Source organism: Podarcis tiliguerta (assembly GCF_965153285.1).
Source record: "Podarcis tiliguerta genome assembly, chromosome: 6".
Lineage (NCBI taxonomy): Eukaryota > Metazoa > Chordata > Lepidosauria > Squamata > Lacertidae > Podarcis > Podarcis tiliguerta.
The window spans coordinates 51,631,899-51,652,994 of record NC_139539.1 but is presented as its reverse complement, the minus strand read 5'-3'; the positions used below and the strand labels follow the sequence as shown (position 1 = coordinate 51,652,994).

Sequence of the window (21,096 nt, the reverse complement as noted above, 5' to 3'; positions counted from 1 at the left end):
TGCACAGGCAGAAGTTCCTTTCCACTCACTCAATACACCTTTTGATTCCAATTATAAAATAACAATGATAATATTTTCTCACTGACACCGGTTGAAGGAAAAGTACCAAAGTATAAGTACAATTTCATGCAAGGTAAATATTGAATAATCAAGGAATTAATGCATTAGTCAAAAAATCCCATCTACTCACAATAGTTTTGGAAGAAGGTATGGGTTGTGAGACTACAATGCAACCCAGCTACAGTTCTGCCAGAAATACCTTACAGATTCACAGTATATTAATGTCCTGGGTGGAGCTAGACTAATGTCTTAGCTATACCTTAGTTGGTTAAGGAGTCCATCCCAACTAGTATGGAATGATACAATGTAGGTGAATCTACAGCTACGTATGTTGCCATACTGGTATCCTTCAGGTTGAAGGGTAGGTTATAAATACAATAGATGGTGGTGATGTTAATAATAATGGGACCTGTTCTGTAGTAGTGTGTTCCTGCTTCATAGCTCTGCTCTACAAATCTGCCTCACCACTTTTCAAATTCATTATGCCCCTTGAAGGAACCAGAGCTAAATGGATTAATAAATAATTTCTTCCTCTTGCTTGATTACTACTGAGCAGGAGACAGTTACGTATTAGTAGATGGATGTTCTAACATCCATCTCCTGCCAAGTTGGGATCATCTGCCAGGAAATATGGTAGATATCAAGGATGGCACAATGTGGCTAGATGGGCCCATATATCCTCTCTCCACAAACTTTTATAAATATTTGGATCATAAGCCTGGGAGAGAAAGATGGTCATCATCTATTTCTCCTTTGGTCAGAGCAGGATGCTCTATAGGTCAGCTCAGAGAAAGCCACATAATTTAATCCACAGTATGCAACAAGCCAAGGGAACAGGATCAACATAATAGCATGTATACTGGAAAATCAGATAAGATGTATTATTTGGTACCAAATAGCTTGCCAGCATATCCCAAATTAAAAGCTGGTCCCAAAGCTGGACAAAGCACAACATCCAGCTTCAACTTCCTCCATTCTGCAATGAATTCATCACGGTAAGCCTGGGGAGAAATACAAAGAGAAGACAGTGGCTATTATGTACAAAATGCCACCATCAGTGTGAATTGATTAACAGAAATGCATTTACATCCTTACTTGTTGCTGATCAGCACAAAACCTAAGAAACTCTACAGTGTTCTAGTCATTTTAGCTGTGGAGAAAAGGCTGAAGTGTGCTATACCTGAAGGGGTGTCTCCACCCACATTGTTCAACCCAGACACTGAGGCCCAGCTCCAAGAACCTTCTGGTGGTTCCCTCATTGCAAGAAGTGAAAATACAGGGAACCAGGCAGAAGGCCGCCTTGGTTGTCACATCTGTGTAATGCCTGTCTAATGTCAAAGAGTTAAACAACCATACTACTACTACTACTACCTCTGCTACAAACAAATCAGGAGAAGACTGAGACACTCCAAATGCAGAAGACTTGGGAGACGATTGACATGCTACTGCATACCCTCAGCATGAGTCCTATTTTTCCTCAGTCTCTCATGGCTTCTGCTCACCCATTAGTACTTTATCATCAGATCGACCTCTGTCAAAAATGCTCTTCACTTCATCATTTGGCCCAACCCTCTTTGGTCACTTTAAACTATCTGCTTGTGTACATAACAGCACACCACAGCTCCATCGATTGTATGTTAACATAGACCAGAACTGTGGAATACAGTATTAGCATAGGTCAGCATCATTGATGGTGCTGTAGCTGGAGTTCTGGGGACCATATTAGCTTTCAATTAATATCAGTCTCCAGAATTAAACCATATAGGATTGTGAGGTAACTGCTCTCAGCGATGAAAGGCACAAAAACTACCCAATAGGGAGACTGTATTTACACTTTCCCAAGAAACTGCCCTTTCTGAACAGGTTTCTCTCTGATGAGCAGTGATTGGGGGCAGAGAAAATTTGAGCACTTGGGCACTTTTTTTCGCCTTTTAACAAGAAAACAAAATTACCATCCGGTCAACGTTGTTCTTCCAGAAGTTTTTCACTGACCTAGGAAATTTGCAGAAGGCATGCAGATTAGAATTCATGATAGGAACAAGAGGGAAAAAATTCCTCAGAGAAAATTAACTAAAACTGCCCATTTTGGCCATATAGTCACTTTTCATCACAGATGCAGTCACACAGTACATTCACAACAATGGAAATATCATTATTCAAAACAGTGGTTGTGAAGTTTTAACAACATTGGTATTCCACACAAAATCCCCATCATGATTTTATTTAGTACTTCACAATGCATCCATTTAAAAATTGTGTAAAAATTAACTTACCCTACTCCAATAAGGGCATTCAGATGTCGAGAGATTCGTGGGAACTGGGAGAGGGAATATATTTTTATTATTATTATTATTATTATTATTATTATTATTATTATTATTATTATACACCACCTTTTTCCATTAGGAATCTAGCATGCTTTGATCAAAAGTCATAGCTAAATTCAAAAATATAGTAAAGACTGAACTCTCCTATGTGTCTGATTAAAAGCAGGTTTGAGACAAAAAGTCCCAAGAACAAATTTACTCTTCACTGCCATGTTGTACCCAGGGATGTACCTGGAACTATGTCACCAATTGCCAGGGCCCAGAATAGACTATCATGCATACACCAATGTATCTCTATTGTTCCTGTGTGCAAACTGTTAACTCCTGTGGGACCCAAGCATGACTGAAGAGTGGGGCATAAATATAAGAAAAGAAGGAATAGTAAACCTATATGTATAGTCCCACATCTATCCATCTAGATGCTATCTTCAGAGCAGCTTTTAGAAAAGTGTCCAAGTGATAAGTTGCAAATTACAGCTGATGGGGTTTCGATGAGAGGTAAATCCTCTTCGTAAATTATTCATTGGAGCATTCTACTAAAGAAACTGATGGACTTTCTGTCTTATTTCATTATTCAACTAAAAACTAATGATCCACAGGGTTTGTCAGTGCACACAAATCATGAGCTCCCAAGGGGTGTTAATTCACACTCACAATATTTCCACTATCACTAACATCTTTAAAAAGCTTTTGTGCAAGATCCCCAACTGTTTTTTTTGAGGGGAGGTGGAAAAGCAGTTTTGTGGAGGTACTTTGTAAAAAGGGAGACTTTCAGAATTACTTTAAGTACATTCACACAAATTCAGCTGTGGTCACGTCCCTCCAGATATAAGCCCAGATCCCTTTCAGACAAACTTCACATAACAACATCATTGTTTCTACTGATTTTATCTGTATAGTTGTTTTCAGCCACCCTTGGCTCCTTCAGGAGGAAGGGCAAGATATAGGAATAAAAAGTAACACTTGTAATTTTTTGACTAGTAAGAACAATTGTGATATTTTTACTACTTTTACTTTACTCTGGTAAGTGGTTATAACCTTAGCATCTACTACTTTTTAAAAGTTGCCTGATATGGATTGAAATTTACTGGCATTGCAAAATTGCACTGTTTGCAAAGCTGTTTTGCAACTTATCAGCTTGTTGTTATGTATTCAAGTTACACAGCATTTTTCTCCTCTCACAGTTGGCTGAAATTTGTCACATGTACCCCACCTACCCAAAAAGCATCTGCTCCCAGTGTGCTTAACATGATGAAGAAGTTAAGGTCAAGTAAAAGCTAAGAGTTTCTTGCGATCCAAACATCTCTCCAGCAGCCATGCTTTTTACAGGACCAGCCCTCCCATTAGGCAGTCTCTGGGATGCAGGTCTAAACCACTGAGCCTCTTGAATCCCCAGGATGAGGTACAAGTAGATAAATAGGTACCGCTGTGGCTGGAAGGTAAACAGCGCTTCCATGCACTCTGGCTTCCATCACGGTGTTACATTGCGCCAGTAGCAGTTTAGTCATGCTGGCCACATGACCCGGAAAACTGTCTGTGGACAAACACTGGCTCCCTCAGCCTGAAGCGAGATGAGCACTGCACCCCATAGTTGCCTTTGATTGGACTCAACTGTCCAGGGGTCCTTTAGCTTTTTTCTTTTCTATTTCTTTTTAGGCAGAGTGAGAAGACCACTTCAGGCAACAGATGCTGGCTGGCAGCAGTGGCTCCTCCAGCTGTTTCCCTTCAGTCCCTGCCAGCCCCAGATTCTGAGCTAGGGCTCTGACAGTAGTGATGCTTGCTTGTTGCTGGGATGAACCTGATCTGTCTGTCTGTCTGTCTGTCTGACCATGCCCTTCCCCTAATGGATCACAGACAATGCCATTAGGAGAGGGTCTGACCGAGCAGGCCAGAACCAGGAACCCTGCCCAGGCTATTCATCCCAGCAGGCATTCCACGTGCCCACATCCTACTCATGTGATGCACACTGATGCCACAAAGGCATTGCAGCATTTGTCTGAGCAGGTAGCAAGCAGGCAAAGCAGGGAGTGAGCTGCAGTGCTGGAGAATTGAGCTGATTAGACCATGTAGCCTATTCTGCACCCCTTAAGCTGGCCTGTTGCTCTCAGGTGCAGTGAAGGCCACTGCCCCATAGGGCTGGTTGGTAAATCTGTCAATTTAAGTTTCTCCTCCTTTAATTATTCACATCTCCAAATCATTTTCTGATTTTTTTAAAGGTCCTCATAAAAATTCATCAGAGATTTTGTGGGAATTTCACCTAATGCATGCATCTATCAATGTATTTTTGCCTAATATGCACATTTTTGCAAGTCATTTCCCACTAATATAATGCATTTTTCATTTTTACTAATATTTGCATTTCTATGCAAACTTTTGTATATGCATTTGCATACAGGCGACTTGGCTGAAGAACTGGATTGCAAAATTCAGATAGGTGCAGATTTCAGAAGTTGACTGTGTTCACATATTGCTTGGGAAAGAGCACCTTTAAATGCAAACTGAATCAAATAACTCTCCCATCCCTGTGCTCTCATCATCAATATTTACGTAAGATTCAGTTATCAATTATGTTGGCTTTTATGCATGCCGCAAAATCAGAATGGCCCTTCTCTCAAACCCTCCCTATCATTTTTATCTACACTTTGTGGATAAAAACTGAAACTGATAGAGACAGTTTGATAAATTTATGCCTGTGCAATTCACAAACAGCCTCTTAAAAGCAATTGTGCTCAACCCAGGCAAGGCTAGTTGCACTAGTTTCAAAAGAAGAGGGTAACACTCATGCTTAATTCACTTAATGAAATCAGTGGGACTTGAAAGTTCACAACTATAGCTGGAGTTTGTGCCTGCCTTTTTTCTTTTGACTATCAAGAGATTTTTTTGAGTGGATAGTCATGATAAAAAGAATGTATTGTGGCATATGGAAAGAAAAAAGTTATTGCACGGGGTGGGGGGAGATTTCTGGCAATTCTATTTTCTCCACTTTGCTTTCAACCTGATCGTTTTGCAGAGGATGGGCTCATCAGAAAGCAGCATATGAAAACCTGAGACTGGCTGCATCAAAGTCATTATTCTTAGATTATGATTTTCCACCTTGGTTATTCCGCTTTATAAGGAAGGCAGCTAGAACTTGATTTCAGTTAACAAGATTGACTGAGGCGACCGAGCTCTAAATGAAACAGTCATTTCTGAGACATTGTATGAGGGAAACAATCAAATATACTAGTTGGCATTACGATTCAGCTTGGAAGGAAATGGAACATGGCTTGCTCTAAAGATCCAGAGCCACGTTCTGATTTAAATATAACAATAGCAATCAATGCAAATAGGGAGTCATAAGCTTCCTGTGCCGTTAAGGAACCTGTAAGCAATCTCATTTTCAGATGCATAACAAAAGCTTCAGCATATTTCCAAGAATGCTGGAGCAACCTTGCAGATTTACTCCCTGGCAATCAAGATTCATCATAGGCATTTTTGGAATATAGGCCAAAATATTAAAACAGAGGCACTTTCTGCCCTGGATCGTGAAAATCCTTGCCCCACCAGTCTCTCCTTTCCATCCTACCTGTAGTGCAATCCTTGGCAAGTCAACTTTGAAGTAAGCCCACTGAGTTCAATTGGAATGGGATAGCTCAGTTGGTATAGCATAAGACTCTTAATCTCAGGGTCGTGGGTTTGAGCCCCATGTTGGGTGAAAGATTCGTGCATTGCAGGGAGTTGGATTACATGACCTTCGTAGTCTCTTCCAACTCTACAGTTCAATGATTCTGTGACTTAGTCCCAGTTAAATGTGTACAGTATATGACTGCATCTCTAGTCCCGTGGCTTGTCATCTCTTGAAATCCCTGCCCCCATCTCTGTACTTTTCAATTTCTAAAGATTTACTGTCTGCTCATGAACCTAGGCTCACTTCCCTCCTCTGGACTAAATCAAACCTTGAGCATGAAGATATTTGCCAAGTAGGGAACCTAGTGTTGTGGCAGACAATGGCTTCTTTGCTGTACTCCTAGCTGAGGCTCTGAGCTCCCACACCAGGCCTAGCTGAAAAGCTAGCCTCCAAATATTCAGCTCACAGAGGGTCTATCAGCCTCCCTCTAGCTATCTGGCAGCATCTGAGGTTTTCCATGATCGCATTACCAAGAGAAAATAAAACACACAAGAGTGTTGCCAGCAATCCCAAAGCTGCACTCCCTACTTCTGCCTTGCGACCTCCTTGAAGTGAAGGATTTCCCTGAACCTTTCCTGCAAAAGTTGGCTGAGAATCCTGTTCAGTAGAAACTGGTGGAACAGTGTGGGCATTGCTCTTCCAGCTTCCCAACACTGTGCATCATTACTCAGAGAGGGAGATGCAGAGAACTCAGCAGGATGAAGCAGCATAGATCTGAGGTTGCGGCACTCATCTCGCTTTACAGGCCAGGGGACCCGATGTTTGTCCGCAGACAGTTTTTCCGAGTCGTGTGGTCAGCACAAATAAGCTGCTTCTGGCGAAACCAGAGCAGCACACGGAAATGCCATTTACCTTCCCGCCACAGCAGTACCTATTTATCTACTTGCGCTGGCATGCTTTCAAACTGCAAGGTTGGCAAGAGCTGGGACCGAACAACAGGAGCTCACCATGTCACGGGGATTTGAACTGCTGACCTTCTGATCGGTAAGCCCAAGAGGCTCAGTGGTTTAGATCACAGTGCCACCCGTATCCCTTATTGTTGACATACACAAAGGTAGATATGAAGAAAGTCTGTGTGTCTGTTTCACAAGTTGGAGACTCACCAACGGCATTAAAATGAGAGCCAGGATCCTTTTCAATAAATTTGGCAACCGGTAACAATTTATCTGGTTTGTCCAAGTGGAATCCACAAACTCTCCATCACTGGGAAAGTAAAAAGAGGAAGAAAGCAGGTTCTATGCTGTAAGATAATGTCTGTAAATGCTATTTACCTGTTGCAATGACATGCCTATGCTACAGCTACTATCCTTGCAGTTAAAATCCCTGATAGACAAATGCAGAATCTGAAACTTAAAGCATGACTGAGGGGCAGATAATCAACTCCTGAAGGAAATGGAATTTTCAGTAATTCAGCAAAGACCCCCCCAAAGATGCAACAAGAGCATAATTTAATTTAAGCCTCTCCCCCCCCATTTATCAATTTTATGAAACACACTATAATTCGGTTCCACAACCTATTGTCATTGTTATCTGCACAATACTTGTATACAAAATAATACTACAATTAAAAAAAAATATTTTTATTCATACATATTCTATTGACATTTGTTATTCCAGAACATAATAAAAAGTGTCTGCTGTTCTAAAAGCCATTCCAGAAATGTGTTTTGGCCATTACTTCCTCTTCTATAATATTTGAATGTTATAATTACTATGTTACACCAGATTTTTCAAAGCAATCTGAAATAATTATTATAAGCCTCTTTTGTTGTTGTTGTTGTTAAATTATTATTTATAATAATATGCCTCTTTTGTTCCTAATTGTTTCCCACTAAAGAGCCTTGATATCTCTTCTTCAGAAAGTTTTTGATCTCCCGATTTGTCCTCCCGTGAACACATACATACACTACATATGTGTCTGTACGTCTTGGTTTCTACTTACAACTTTTCCAGTAATGTTGAGCATCCATCTGCATAGAGGCCTTTGGTGAAGAGCTCATCCACCAAAAAATCAATTCGAGGAGGAGTGAAAGGTATAAGCTGAGCAGAAAAACAAGGTAAAGATTTAAAGGCAACAAAAATATATAATAAATATATGCAGTTATCATTCTGCCTTTATACATGTGATTCTTTGCAATCAGTAAAAGGAAAGGAGGACCTATATATTGCCTGGATACACATTCTTGGTTATTGTCTAATCTCCACAGGCCTCTATTAACTTTTGTCTAGAATTGTCTAGACTGCAGCCCAGTCTATAGGTACAGGTGCAGCCACAAGCTTGAATAAGTACCAGAAAATGTCAACTTAGCAGAACTCTGGAAGCTGCAAAATGTCTAATGTCAGAAAACTGGAAATGTAAGTTTCAGCCAGTAGTTGGTAACTGGTGTGCAGACATAGGGCTGTATTCAACTAAATTTTACTCAGACTAATTGGGATTAATGACCCTTACTAACATGGCAGACCCTCCAAGTGTCCCTATTTTCCAGGGACATCCCTGATTTAGAGATGCTGTCCTGGTTTCTGATTTGATTCCGGAAAGTCCCTCTTTTCCTTAGGATGTCCTGAATTCCATTGGATAAATGTTGGGGGGTATGGAGTCATCTGAAGGCAATCCTGTGTATAGGGAAGGTTTTTTAAAAAAAATGTTTAATATTTTGTTATGTTATTATATATCCTGGAAGCTGCTCAGAGTGGCTGGGGCAACCCAGTAAGATGCGTGGGATAGAAATAGTAAAAATTATCATTATGGGACACCCCTATTTTCATCGGAGAAATGTTGGAGGGTATGACTTGGGCCTCCTAATTCCAATAGATCTACTCTGTGTAAAAGAAAGATGAATACAACCTAGGGTGTGTACACTCAAAAGTCAAGTGTATGTTACGTGCAGCAATCCAATGGCTACATTTTCAGTGGTGACAGGCATCTTCTAAAATCAACGCCAGTAGACTAGCATGGCTCCAGAAAATAATGAAGAAAATACCTTACTTTTATTATCCCCTTCTGCTTCCTTCCCATAGCAACTTTTCGTCAAGTTTCTTTCTCCTTTGCTCCCCACATCTTCCACTTGCTATTTCTTTTTTTCTTAATTAACAAATAGCACATTACACTGCATCATTTACAAAAATCAAGAATCAATGTTCTTGCTGGCAGTGCGCATTGTTTCTGCATAAATAGCCATCTCTTATTATTATTGATTTGTTACATGTATTACAAAACCCAATAAAATTAAAGCAATGAAAATGCAGCAAACAAACTCAATATAAGTTCAGGCAATGTAAGAAAAGGCTCTCTGTGGGCCCAGAGCTTACCGTGTGTCCTGCTTCCTGTAGCAACTGTCGGGTTTCCAGCACAGCTCTCCTCATGCTGGGAGAGGGCTGGAAATAACCATCTCCATCATAGTAGCCAATCCTGAGTGGCCGGGAGCTAGAGTAAATCTGCAGAGAGGAACCAGAGTAATCACATAGTACTAGTTACTAGGACAATGAGAAGAAGGTGACATGGCTTTTCACAGCTCAGGTGAGGGTGAAAGCTAGGGATCAGGGTACCTGACGGACTGCTCATCTCCCCATGTATCTGTGTGCTAAAATCTCCATCAGAGGCCCTTCCCTGGGTACCACTATCATATGAGGTGTGGCATTTTGACTCTGCTTTGGTTTTAGAATGCTCTTTCCCACTGTCTGATTTGTTGAGCCCAGCCATCTTGTTAACTGAAGAGTTGTTGACGCAGTGTCAACATCAATCAATTCAGATCACATCAATTTAGGACTGTAAGGGGTGGAGTATTCACCTTGTTCCTCTTTGGTGCTGATCTTTAAAGCCCTAAACAGCCTCGGCCCTGTATATCTGAAGGAGCATCTCCACCCACATCATTCAGCCCGGACACTGAGATCTAGCTCCGAGGGCCTTCTGGACGTTCCCTCACTGCAAGAACTGAAGTTACAGGGAACCAGGCAGAGAGCCTTTCAGGTAGTGACACTCACTCTATGGAACACCCTCCCATCAGATGTCAAGGAAATAAACAACTACACGACTTTCAGAAGACATCTAACAGCAGCCCTGTATTGGGAAGTTTTTAATGTTTTGTGTATGTCTTAATATGTTTTTATGTTGTTGGAAGCCATCCGAAAGTTGGCAGGGGGACAAATAATAACATTTCATGAAGCAACCTGAAAATTCAGGGCCATATTCTGAACTACCAGAAACCTCAGCTGATACCTGAAGAAGAGAGAGTCCTGCTCCTGTCTTAAACTATTCATGTAGCCATGCATTCTTCAGCTCCTCTGTGTGGATAATATCACTATGTATTTGAGTCACTAGGTGGCACTAGACTTAGTGCTCTGCAGGTGGAGTCACAAGTTTCGTTTTGTTGTTAGAGAGATAACAAACTGACTCATGGGTCTCCTGAGCCTTTAATTTCTCTTACCTAGATGTCAGATTTGACTTCAGATTTCTCCCTCCTGACACCTAGACCAAGCTCGAGTTTTTCCTTCTTTCGTTGTGAAAGGGTTTCAGACCTCAGATTTCAAACAAGCTTCGCCCTGGGCCTCCATTTTGGCTTTACCCTTTAGACCTTTGCTCCTTCCCTGGCTGACAGCTCCACTCACTGCTGCTATAGAGTGTAAAACCCCTATAGTGACACCTAGCATGCATGCACTGATATCTTAGCATTGACAAAAATTGAGATTCCCCCACTAAAAAGGAAATTTCATTATGCATTAAAAGCCTATGGTGAATCAACTACTTCAGTGTGCTGTTGAACGCAATTCCATTACCTCCTCATTAAAGGGAATTGGGGGCACAGATGAATCCAGGCGAAATAGTTCGTCACACAGGAGGGCCCTCATGCACAGAACCAGACTGTCCACATCTCTTGCCATTGGGCCTGTCACGGAGATGACTGGAACAAAAGAGTAAGACTTCTGAACATGGGGAGGAAGATAGGAGTGCTAGTAGCATGATTTCCATGCAGTTGCCTCCCAGTTATTAGGGTTTCTACATGCACAACAATGCCAAAGGGCCATTTCTGAGGAGGAAAAAGGACTCTGGAATTACTTTCTCCCCAGGCCCATCAGTTTTCACATGATGATCACCCAGTCATCCCATCCACAAAAACTGCCAATTTTATTGTATTCTGAAATGCATCTAAGGTAAAAGTAAAGGGACCCCTGACCATTAGGTCCAGTCGTGACCGACTCTGGGGTTGCGGCGCTCATCTCGCTTTATTGGCCGAGGGAGCCAGCGTACAGCTTCTGGGTCATGTGGCCAGCATGACTAAACCACTTCTGGTGAACCAGAGCAGCGCACGGAAATGCTGTTTACCTTCCCGCCGGAGTGGTACCTATTTATCTACTTGCACTTTGACGTGCTTTCGAACTCCTAGGTGGGCAGGAGCTGGGACCAAGCAACAGGAGCTCACCCCATCGCGGGGATTCGAACCTCCGACCTTCTGATCGGCAAGTCCTAGGCTCTGTGGTTTAACCCACAGCGCCACCTGCATCCCGAAATGCATCTACAAATATGTTTTTCTAGGAGATGGTGGTAACTAAAGATCTCACTGGGTGACAATGTGTTCACAAATTCATTTCACCATATGAAAACTGAGCAGTCAGGTCCTCTACATGGTAACAAGAAGAAGAAGGTAAGTTTTAAATGTGCAACTATGAATTTTGCAGTATGAACATTAAAAAGAATTGAGTTGCAATTTTTGCACCCATTTCAGACATGCTGTGAAACTATGGCTTAGCACAGCCATCTGCAACCTTGTAACTTCCACACCTTTTGGACTACAAGTCCTATCAGGGGCTATATTTGTGTGCAGCTGTTGGCAGAAGGTCAATTTCTGGTGATTTGAAGTAGATCTGACCCCCAATTGTTTAAATGGCAACAATATAATGACTTCCCTTTAATACTGCTGCACTGAAGAGCGTTGGGGATGGGGAGAGGATTTTTATGTGAAAAGACATTCTGGATTTCAAAACAAATTGCAGAGCTCAGAATGTCTGTTGCACCTGGTTCTGTGGATCTCAGGGTTCTAGTAAAAATAAATTAAGTAGATCCCACAAGGCCTAAGGTCTACATACATTTGCATAGAGTATTTGTGTAAGCCAGGGGTGCCAACTTGAATAAAATATTGGGGGGCAGGTAAGCCCCATCCTGCACAATCAATCACACAACATGGTGCACGCACACCATTTGAATAGCAATGCCCATCAGCTTTGGGGGGGGGGGCAACCTCAAATATTTTATTGGAGGGGCAAAGACCACTTGGCCCCTAGCAATTGGCTCCTATGGTGTAAGCACAGGCACAAAGATCATTTGACTTAATTTTTTTTTTACTGTCACAGAATCTTACAAAATTAAATAAATTTCCAGGTTGCAAAAGAAATGTGCACCATTTTTTCCTTACATATAGCCAGCAAAAACAGTTAAGATACATCTGATCTTCGTTAAACAAATCAGAAATTACCATTAACACCTGGCCTTCTCATAGAATGGCATTTGCATTTGTTTGTTTTTAAATGAGCCCAAACTCTAAAAGTTTATTGCTTATCGGAAAACTGCGGTCTCCATCAAAGGGCTTGTGCTTGTTTAAATTCTCCCATGAGCTAAGTAACACTTTCAACTCTCGCTTACATTTTATCAGCAATAGACTTGCTCACCTGAGTTCATTCCAGCTACAGGAGTGCTAGCACCTTTGACGCTGCACAAGAGCAAACGGGAAAAGTAAATTAATGATGGAGAAAAGCCAAATGACAGAGAGAGCCAAAGAGACCCAAGCCATGAAATGCAAGTGACATGCGTCAAAGGATGTTCCTAATAGCTGAAAGCCATTGGAAAGCTATTGGAAATTCTGTGCAAAGTACCTTCCTTTTTAAAATATTTGATAGGGAAATGTTATAGGCACATTTCATTATCCCTAATTAACTTCCCAGCCTCTGTAAAACTACACAGAGGAGGGCAGAATCTGATGTCCACCCCTCACGGAAGCAGATCCTGATATTTTAACTATGCAGCTTGCATACACTGTGGATTCAAACAATTTCACTTCCCTTCTTAGAATTTAGACCAGAACTAACAAAAATTTGCAGAGAGATTTGAGCTTTAAGTGAAAACAGGCTCTGGGTCTTCCCTGTGTTTAATACTTTCTGTGGCACTGCCCACTTTTTTTTAGTCCAGAAGTCAGGAATTATGCTACTAATGCAGTTCCCTTCCCCCACACCCACCCCTCTTTCATAGATATAGTCACGTTTCCTGGAAAACTGGCATATCCTCATGCCTCAAATACTCTGAAAGTTTAGTTGACTACATCTCATAAAAAACAAATGTTACTTGCCAATAACCCAAGTTTGCTTAGACAAAGAGGAGCCCTTTACTGCAACCTCTTTTTGGTGTTATTTATTTACTTATTTAATTTGTATATCGCCCTATACCCACAGGTCACAGGGCAGTTTACAACATAAAAACAAAAAATATATATTAAAAATAAAACCAATGTGACTTCAATGTGAGCCAAGACTCCACAGGGCTTAGCCTCAGAATCTGCTTTTTAAAAAAATAAAATGCCAAAACACAGGGGTTCATTGAGTGAGAAGTTGTCCAGTTAGTACAATAATTTTTGCCTGCACAATGGGACTTCTATATGCCCCCACTCCACACAGAATGAAGAACTTGGTGCTGTTCTTAAGGAGACCCTGAATGCCAGGTGGGCCTTGGCAAATGCCAGATCACGCTAACAGGGATTATGTAATGTTTGTCACCCAGAGAACTAGTTTCTCAGGGCTCTCTGTATCCAGACCTGTATCAAGAATGTCTGCTTTTAAACTGCAATTCTGCTGCTCTTCACTTGGTGGATTGTACATGATTTATGGGTGGATGGTTCCAAACCTGTGAGACCTACCTCAGCCTATAGCCGGTGGGTTTTATTCCACAGATCCCACAGAAGCCACATGGCACTCGGATACTTGCAGCCACATCGGTCCCAATCCCAAGAATGGAGCCTCCACCTCCAATGAGTGCAGCTTCCCCTCCGCTAGAACCTCCGGAGGTTTTCTTGTGGTTGAAAGGATTCAAGGTTTGTCCAAAGAGTGTATTGCCACAGTCAATGCTGAATGGGATGGAAAGGGGCTAGTAAGTTAATGCTCCAGTAAGGAAGAGTATACAAGCAATCCTTACAGTTGTTAAGGACTGCAGCAAGGGTATTTCTGAGAGCAAAACTATTATCAAAATCTTCTAGTGACTGGGTGTCACTTTCTCCTGTGAGACGATAGCTATTCAAAGTGAAAGGCCCAGTATTTAATGGAATACTTTTGTCTGTCTTCCAGCATTTTAGCTCTGTTGTACTGCCCTTGTGATCCTGGCCTTGGAGGATTCTGTTGTTGAATGTATGTTTATCCTATATATCTGAATGGTGGAATAAGGTTGCAAAGACTGCTTTCCTTGGTAAAGGTTGTCCCTTAATAATTACGTACCAATTCCATTAAAAACTGGGCCTTTCACTTTGAATAGCTATCATCTTACTATAGCTATCACTTTGAATACAGCTATCATCAATATGTTAGAATTCCTGCTCCGTGATTGCAGTCATAGGATTGTTGTCTTTCACATGACTATATATGTTTTGACTCCACAGAGTGGGAAGTGACAGAGACAGGATGTTTGTGTTACTGTGTTCCGTGAAATGGGACCATTGTCCTTTGTTCTTTCTCTTTGCTGTCTGATGCTAGATAGGGAGGGAGCCATGTTGCAGTGTTCCATGTGTGTTTATATGTAAATAAAGTAGATTAGCCAAAATGCTGAGTTGCATTCTTATGTTAAGTGTTGGAGTGAAGAAGTGCTTTGTACAGTCTGTTCTTATCTGTTCAATTCTAGCATCTAGAAAGATTGGCTTGAAGAAGCAGCCCAGCATGCTTTGGGTTTCTTGGATTCGGGGGCCTCAACCAGTTCTTTGTCATGAAAGCAGTAAACCATGTACTGAGATGACACTTGGAAATCGATCTTCACAAACACACTGTAGTTCTTCAAACTTCTCTCCTTTCTGCCTAGAAAAATAACCCTAAAAAGCAGGGATGGAAACCTGTGGCCCACCAGATGTTGTTCAGCTGAAACTCCCATAATCCCTTGACCACTGGCCATGCTGGCTGGGGTTGATGGGAGTCCAGAACCATCTGTAGCTCCTCAGGTCTCCCAACTCTATCATGAAGCCTGACTTGGATTTCTTCCTCTTGAGTGAGAGTCAAACTGTGTCTGTGTGGCACCTAGCTGTGATCTACCGGGTGCATCATTTCCTGGCATGGGGATAAAGTGATAGGAAAAGGTCGACCTCCTTATTTTCTGTGTTTTCAGTTGCTGTAGAGCCACCAAAACTGCCATTATTTACCTAGACTGCTAAGGCCCAGCTGCTGCCTTGAAGAATTAAACAAATGAAAGAAAGACACACTTACTTCACTATGGCCTGTGAAAGGTTGGTCTTTACAAATGGAATTGCCCCCTGTTTCTTTAAAACTTTGACTATCACAGAGTCCTCCTGCTCAGGACGGTCTAGAAATTTCACCAAGCCAAGTGTATTGGGGTACCCCTGGAATTAGAGAAATAAAGTGAGATACTTAGCCTTACATCTGTTGACCATATCCCCAAAAAACCACCCAAAACATTAGATGAGAATGTAGAGGTGACATTTATTTTAAAGAAAACAACCACAGTCCCTCCAGTCATTAGGTAATATCATCAAATTTCACTTAAGAGTGAATTCATGCATATATTTAGAGGGAATTAGGTTAGTCTAGGGACGCGAGTGGTGCTGTGGGTAAAACCTCAGCGCCTAGGACTTGCCGATCGTCAGGTCGGCGGTTCGAATCCCCGTGGCGGGGTGCACTCCCATTGCTCGGTCCCAGCGCCTGCCAACCTAGCAGTTTGAAAGCACCCCCAGGTGCAAGTAGATAAATAGGGACCGCTCACTAGCGGAAGGTAAACGGTGTTTCCGTGTGCTGTGCTGGCTTGCCAGATGCAGCTTGTCACGCTGGCCACGTGACCCGGAAGTGTCTTCGGACAGCGCTGGCCCCCGGCCTCTTAAGCGAGATGGGAGCGGACCCCAGAGTCGGGCACAACTGGACCGTACGGGCAGGGGTACCTTTACCTTTACCTTTTAGGTTAGTCTAAGAAGCATTTGTAGAACTTTAAATATAACACAAATAGCTTGAGAAATTAGTGTGCCCTCTCCTTTGACTTTCCCTCCATGCAGATGCCCATAACTAAAGGTAAAATTTGTGATGTTTATTGGAGAGGAGCAGTACCACTGTAGGTGGGCAAAGCATAGGGACACCTGCCCCCCAACTGGCGACCCACATGGCTGATTTAATCATATTATCTAAACAAATATAAAAATATGCATATTCCTCTTGGCTTTAAATTCACAAGCTTCCTCTGTTGCAGAGCCCTCCTCATCTTACCCTCATTGCAATTATTCAGGGCAGAAAGTACCTTGCAGGCCACATCTTCCTTAATACTGACTGGGACTCCATAAAGCAAACCTTTCTCCCTTTTTTTGGTCTCCCGGAGCTGTTCCTCACACTCTGGAAGGAAGTTGGTCACACAGTTGATTTGCCGGGTTACCTCCAAGGCCTTTGCATGAGCAAGAAACAAAACAGGGGGAGAAGAAGGCAAATTTGTGACAATATGCTCTCTTCTTGACTGTTCACGTTGTGAAGGTGTCTTTTCCACCTTGCAAACGTAGTGTTTTATCTGTGATCATTATGCAAGACAAGCATGCTAGAAATCTGCAGCAAAAGGGTGTGCTCCAACTTCCGTTTGTAGCATAGGGTTCACCTATCAATTCACTGTGTTGAAACTGGATATATGCTGGTCCTATCAGGATCTGGTTGGTTTCAGCTGTTATTACAGAAACCGCTTTGGGGTCACCAGGTGTCGAAAAGCAATGTATAAAGAAACACCCAAACAAACCACTCTATTTGAGGACGGATCCGCTGCCTATTCTCAGCACCACACAAGACTGCATACACTTCTACAGCTGGCATCTTCCAGCTGCCAAGCAGGCGCCGCATTCACTCCATCCACTTAGCAAAGCCCCTGCTCTCCTCCCTAGAAGCCTGAAATCCAAGTCGCTCCAAAAATGGAAATCCCTTGTAGCTTAGCTGCTAGGGACCATAATAAATCTATCACAGCTAAAAATAACTACGCAGATCATATGGTATATGAAAGGCCTGAGTCCATTACATGCCCGAGATGCAGGGTGGGGGTGGGGAGCAAGATAGTAAACTCTCCCATTAAACCTGTAACAGTGACAGGCCTAGATGCATTGTTAGCACAAAGAGTGCAGGTTGCAAAATTTGACTTTTCTTGGAGCTGGATTTGAATCAGCTTGGCTGTGTGTGTGTGTGTGTGTGTGTGTGTGTTAGAGGATACAAGAACTTTGGGGTAAGGGAATAGTGTCTTGTTTATTTGGTCTAAAGAGCAAAAATGGTGGAGACTTTTATTTATTTTTTAATTAAAATTCAAAATTATTCTGTGAGCTAAATCATCTTAATTCAAACATATTAGACCAGTAATGTGTAAGTAGGGATGGAGGAATTTGTCAGTTTTAGTTTCTCTCACTAGGTCATTTTTCCAATCTGAAGTTCACATCAGTTTGCAATTTTTAAAAAAACCATCCTCCTCAGTGTGAATTTTTCCTAATATTCATATATTTCTTTGCAGTTTTGCCTAATAGGCACATATTTGCAGAGCCTGCTACAATGTGTTTTTGTGTTTTCTCTCCCCACTAATATATGAACTTTTTTGCACGAAAAACAGCGCAATTTTTTGCACCATATGCATTTTGGGACACATTATTTGGCTGGAGAATTGCCCCACAAAACTGTGCACATTTTGAAGAACAGCTGTATTTCAGCTAGTATATTGCACATCAGTGCCTTAAAATGAGCACAAGAGCCATTATGCTGAGAGACGCAACTCATTTATACTGTGTCACTTTTGAGTTTGTACAGTGTTTATCCTGCCTCACTCCTTAAGTAATAATAATAATAATAATAATAATAATAATAATAATTTTATTATTTATAGCCTGTCCATCTGGCTGGGCTTCCCCAGCCACTCTGGGTGGCTCACAGCATATCTAAAATCATAATAAAAACATCAATCCTTAAAAACTTCCCTACATGGGCTGCCTTCAGATGTCTTCTAAAAGTCAGATAGTTGTTTATTTCCTTAACATCTGATGGGAGAGTGTTCCACAGGGTGGGTGCCACCACCGAGAAGGCCCTCTGCCTGGTTCCCTGTAACTTTACTTCTCACAGTGAGAGAACCACCAGAAGGTCCTCGGAGCTGGACCTCAGTGTCCAGGCAGAATGATGGGGGTGGAGACGCTCCTTCAGGTATACTGGACCGAGACCTTTTAGGACTTTAAAGATCAGCACCAACACTTTGAATTGTGCTCGGAAATAAACTGAGAGCCAATGTAGATCTTTCAGGACCAGTGTTATATGGTCTCGGTGGCCACTCCCAGTCACAAATCTTCTGGATTAGTTGTAGTTTCCAAGTCACCTTTAAAGGTAGCCCCATGTAGAGTGCATTGCAATAGTTCAAGCAGGAGATAACCAGGACATGCACCACTCTGGCGAGACAGTCTACAGGCAGGTAGAGTCTCAGCCTGCGTACCAGATGGAGCTGGTAAACAGCTGCCTGGACAAATAATTGACCTGTGCCTCCATGGACAGCTGTGATTTACCCCCAGGGAGTCTTACCTTTTCCATGTAGGTGTAGAGAACACTTTCTGGAGACAACGAGCCATCTTTCAACTTTGCAGACAATTCCACAAGGGGAAGAGCTAGGATTGGAGCAGCTTTCACTCCTGGGTTCTGCAGCAGGGAGCAAACACATTGCTGGCAAACTGCTATGTCATGTGCACTCGCTTGCTAGACCAACATTGCTGCACAGCATAATGGACACATTGCACTTTCAGACATGCAAAGCAGGCTACAGATTGGCCAGTCAACAGCAGCATCACATGGGTGCTCAATGACTATATATCTAATTAGTAGCAAAATAACAGCTCACTGATGACCAGGAATGTGTACTGACCCCAGGCTTTAGTAGCTAACTTGATCTCCACCCTGTTTTGCATGGCAAGTCAGAGAGATATTTTATATGTGACTGTATCTGACAGCTAAGATATCCTTAAAAAGATGATACAACTGAACAAGAAAATTTTGAATTTGAAGTATCGACTTAAAAATATTGATTTCAACCAATTACACACTTCCTCTACTCTGCACTGTGGTCACCAAGAGTTTTGAAACAGTTCTGTATCACAAGCAGAGCCTGTAGGTTGGAACAGTTTCTCCAAAGAGGTAAATATATGGTGACAGATGCCCTCTGCATCCAAAGAGAGTTCTGGGCTGTATTTCCACAAAGTGCAAGTAGAAAGAGTTAAAGCTAACAATGGACATTGTAAGTCTGCAGTCAGATATGAGGATTATTGTGTTAGATTTACTGGTTGTAATGCAATTTATAGCATTCATTTTATACTGCGATGCCTTGTTGTGTTATGCAACTGTGGCTTTTTGTTCAATATACCACCATGGCACACTAAATTAGAAATGACGGGAAATAACTGTATGCTGGTATACTGCCCCAAGTTTTGTCAATGCAACTCCCATTGTTTTCTAAGTTAATGAGGTTGCAAGAGGACCTCCAGTTGATTCCACTAGAATTCCACGCATAGCTTTTACATTGCATGAAAGATCCCATACAATGTGAAAATGAACAGGTAAGGAACCATTGTGAAGGCGGAATAAAGTGCTGTATAGATATGGCCAAAGTTCTCTCTGGGAACATGACTCTCTTCACCCACCCCTGTGCAAAATGAGAGACTAGTGGGAAGGAGTTGCTCCTTCTATCCAGAGACATACCAGGCCCTAGCATGAAAGTGCAGCAATGGCCTTGACAGGCACCAGCAATTGCCAAGCAATCCTTAGGCTCAAGTATCTTTTCTTTAATGACAGGTGATTTGTTAACAGTCTGCTAATAACACGGCCAGGGACAGCTGCATTCAGGCTGCCAGTTGAAATGCAGCAAGAGGAAAAAAGGAAAGCAACTTTATACCCTCTTTTCCATGACACAAGGTTTGCCTCAGTTTCAGCAAGTTCCTAAAGTTAGATAGGGTGCATAAATCGGGGGGGGGGGGGGCGCTCCCATAATAATCTTAGCTGAAGGAAACAGAGAAAGCATGGACTGCACCATCCTACTAGATTTATAGGAAAGCAGAGCTTTCAGAGGAAAAGCAATCATGTTAAATTCAACATACACATATTGGGAAAGTATTTTGTCATCACTGTAAGACTACCTAGAAATAATTGCCACCTTTCATGCTATTAGCACTTTTGCAAACCTCAGCAATCAACAGCATCTCTGCAGAGAGTACCAGAAGACACCCACTGAAATTTTGATACAAAGAAAAAAAAAAACCTTTATCCAAGTGATATGAAACCTCTAAAATATATTCACCTGTTGTTTAAACTGTCTTGCTGCTTTCTCCATACGTTGAAAGCCAAGCTCTCGCTTGCCCTTGGCCTCTTCAAGTTTCTTCTGCACCCGCCTCTGATTCACCCATTTTATCACCAAGATTGCAGTGGCTGAACCACAGAGCACAGCTGAGACAATGCGGACATCCACCCTTTCATCAGGCAAGAAAGATTTCACTTTGTCTAGAGCCATAGTGGAAAATCTGCTCACAGCTCTCAACCAGGGAGAGCTGCTAGAGCTGCGAGTTCCTAATAGCAAAGACGGCAAGGAAGGGAAGGAGGTGGTGAATTTTAATCCCACCCAGGAGCTATCAGTTCCAAGCCACTGGGAAACAGAAGCTTGTGCGCCTAGGACTGAAGAAAGTTTAGGAAAGTGTCTCACTAGCATAGCCAGGCACTGATTGACAGAGACTCCACGTCATTTGCCAATCGTCAGTGAATCCTCCCAAACATTCCAACATTCTTCTGAGCTCTTAATCTTAGCAGTACAAGATCCACCTGTTCCTT

At 42.1% G+C, this 21,096-nt stretch overlaps 1 protein-coding gene across 1 annotated transcript in view; it reads right to left on the bottom strand.

Moving 5' to 3' along the window:
* The window catches only part of LOC310680832 (vitamin D3 hydroxylase-associated protein-like), a 24,349-nt gene extending 3,253 nt beyond the window's left edge, over positions 1-21,096 (bottom strand). Inside the window, exons 1-13 of the mRNA XM_083447859.1 lie at positions 20,573-21,096; positions 18,811-18,924; positions 16,532-16,672; positions 15,496-15,629; positions 13,953-14,159; positions 12,715-12,755; positions 10,828-10,952; positions 9,364-9,489; positions 7,997-8,094; positions 7,158-7,257; positions 2,334-2,377; positions 2,013-2,052; positions 953-1,061 (exon numbers count right to left, since the gene is read on the bottom strand). Of these exons, the coding sequence (XP_083303985.1) occupies positions 953-1,061; positions 2,013-2,052; positions 2,334-2,377; positions 7,158-7,257; positions 7,997-8,094; positions 9,364-9,489; positions 10,828-10,952; positions 12,715-12,755; positions 13,953-14,159; positions 15,496-15,629; positions 16,532-16,672; positions 18,811-18,924; positions 20,573-20,977 (1,684 nt within the window). The 5' untranslated portion in view covers positions 20,978-21,096. The remainder of the gene's footprint in view (positions 1-952; positions 1,062-2,012; positions 2,053-2,333; positions 2,378-7,157; positions 7,258-7,996; positions 8,095-9,363; positions 9,490-10,827; positions 10,953-12,714; positions 12,756-13,952; positions 14,160-15,495; positions 15,630-16,531; positions 16,673-18,810; positions 18,925-20,572) is intronic.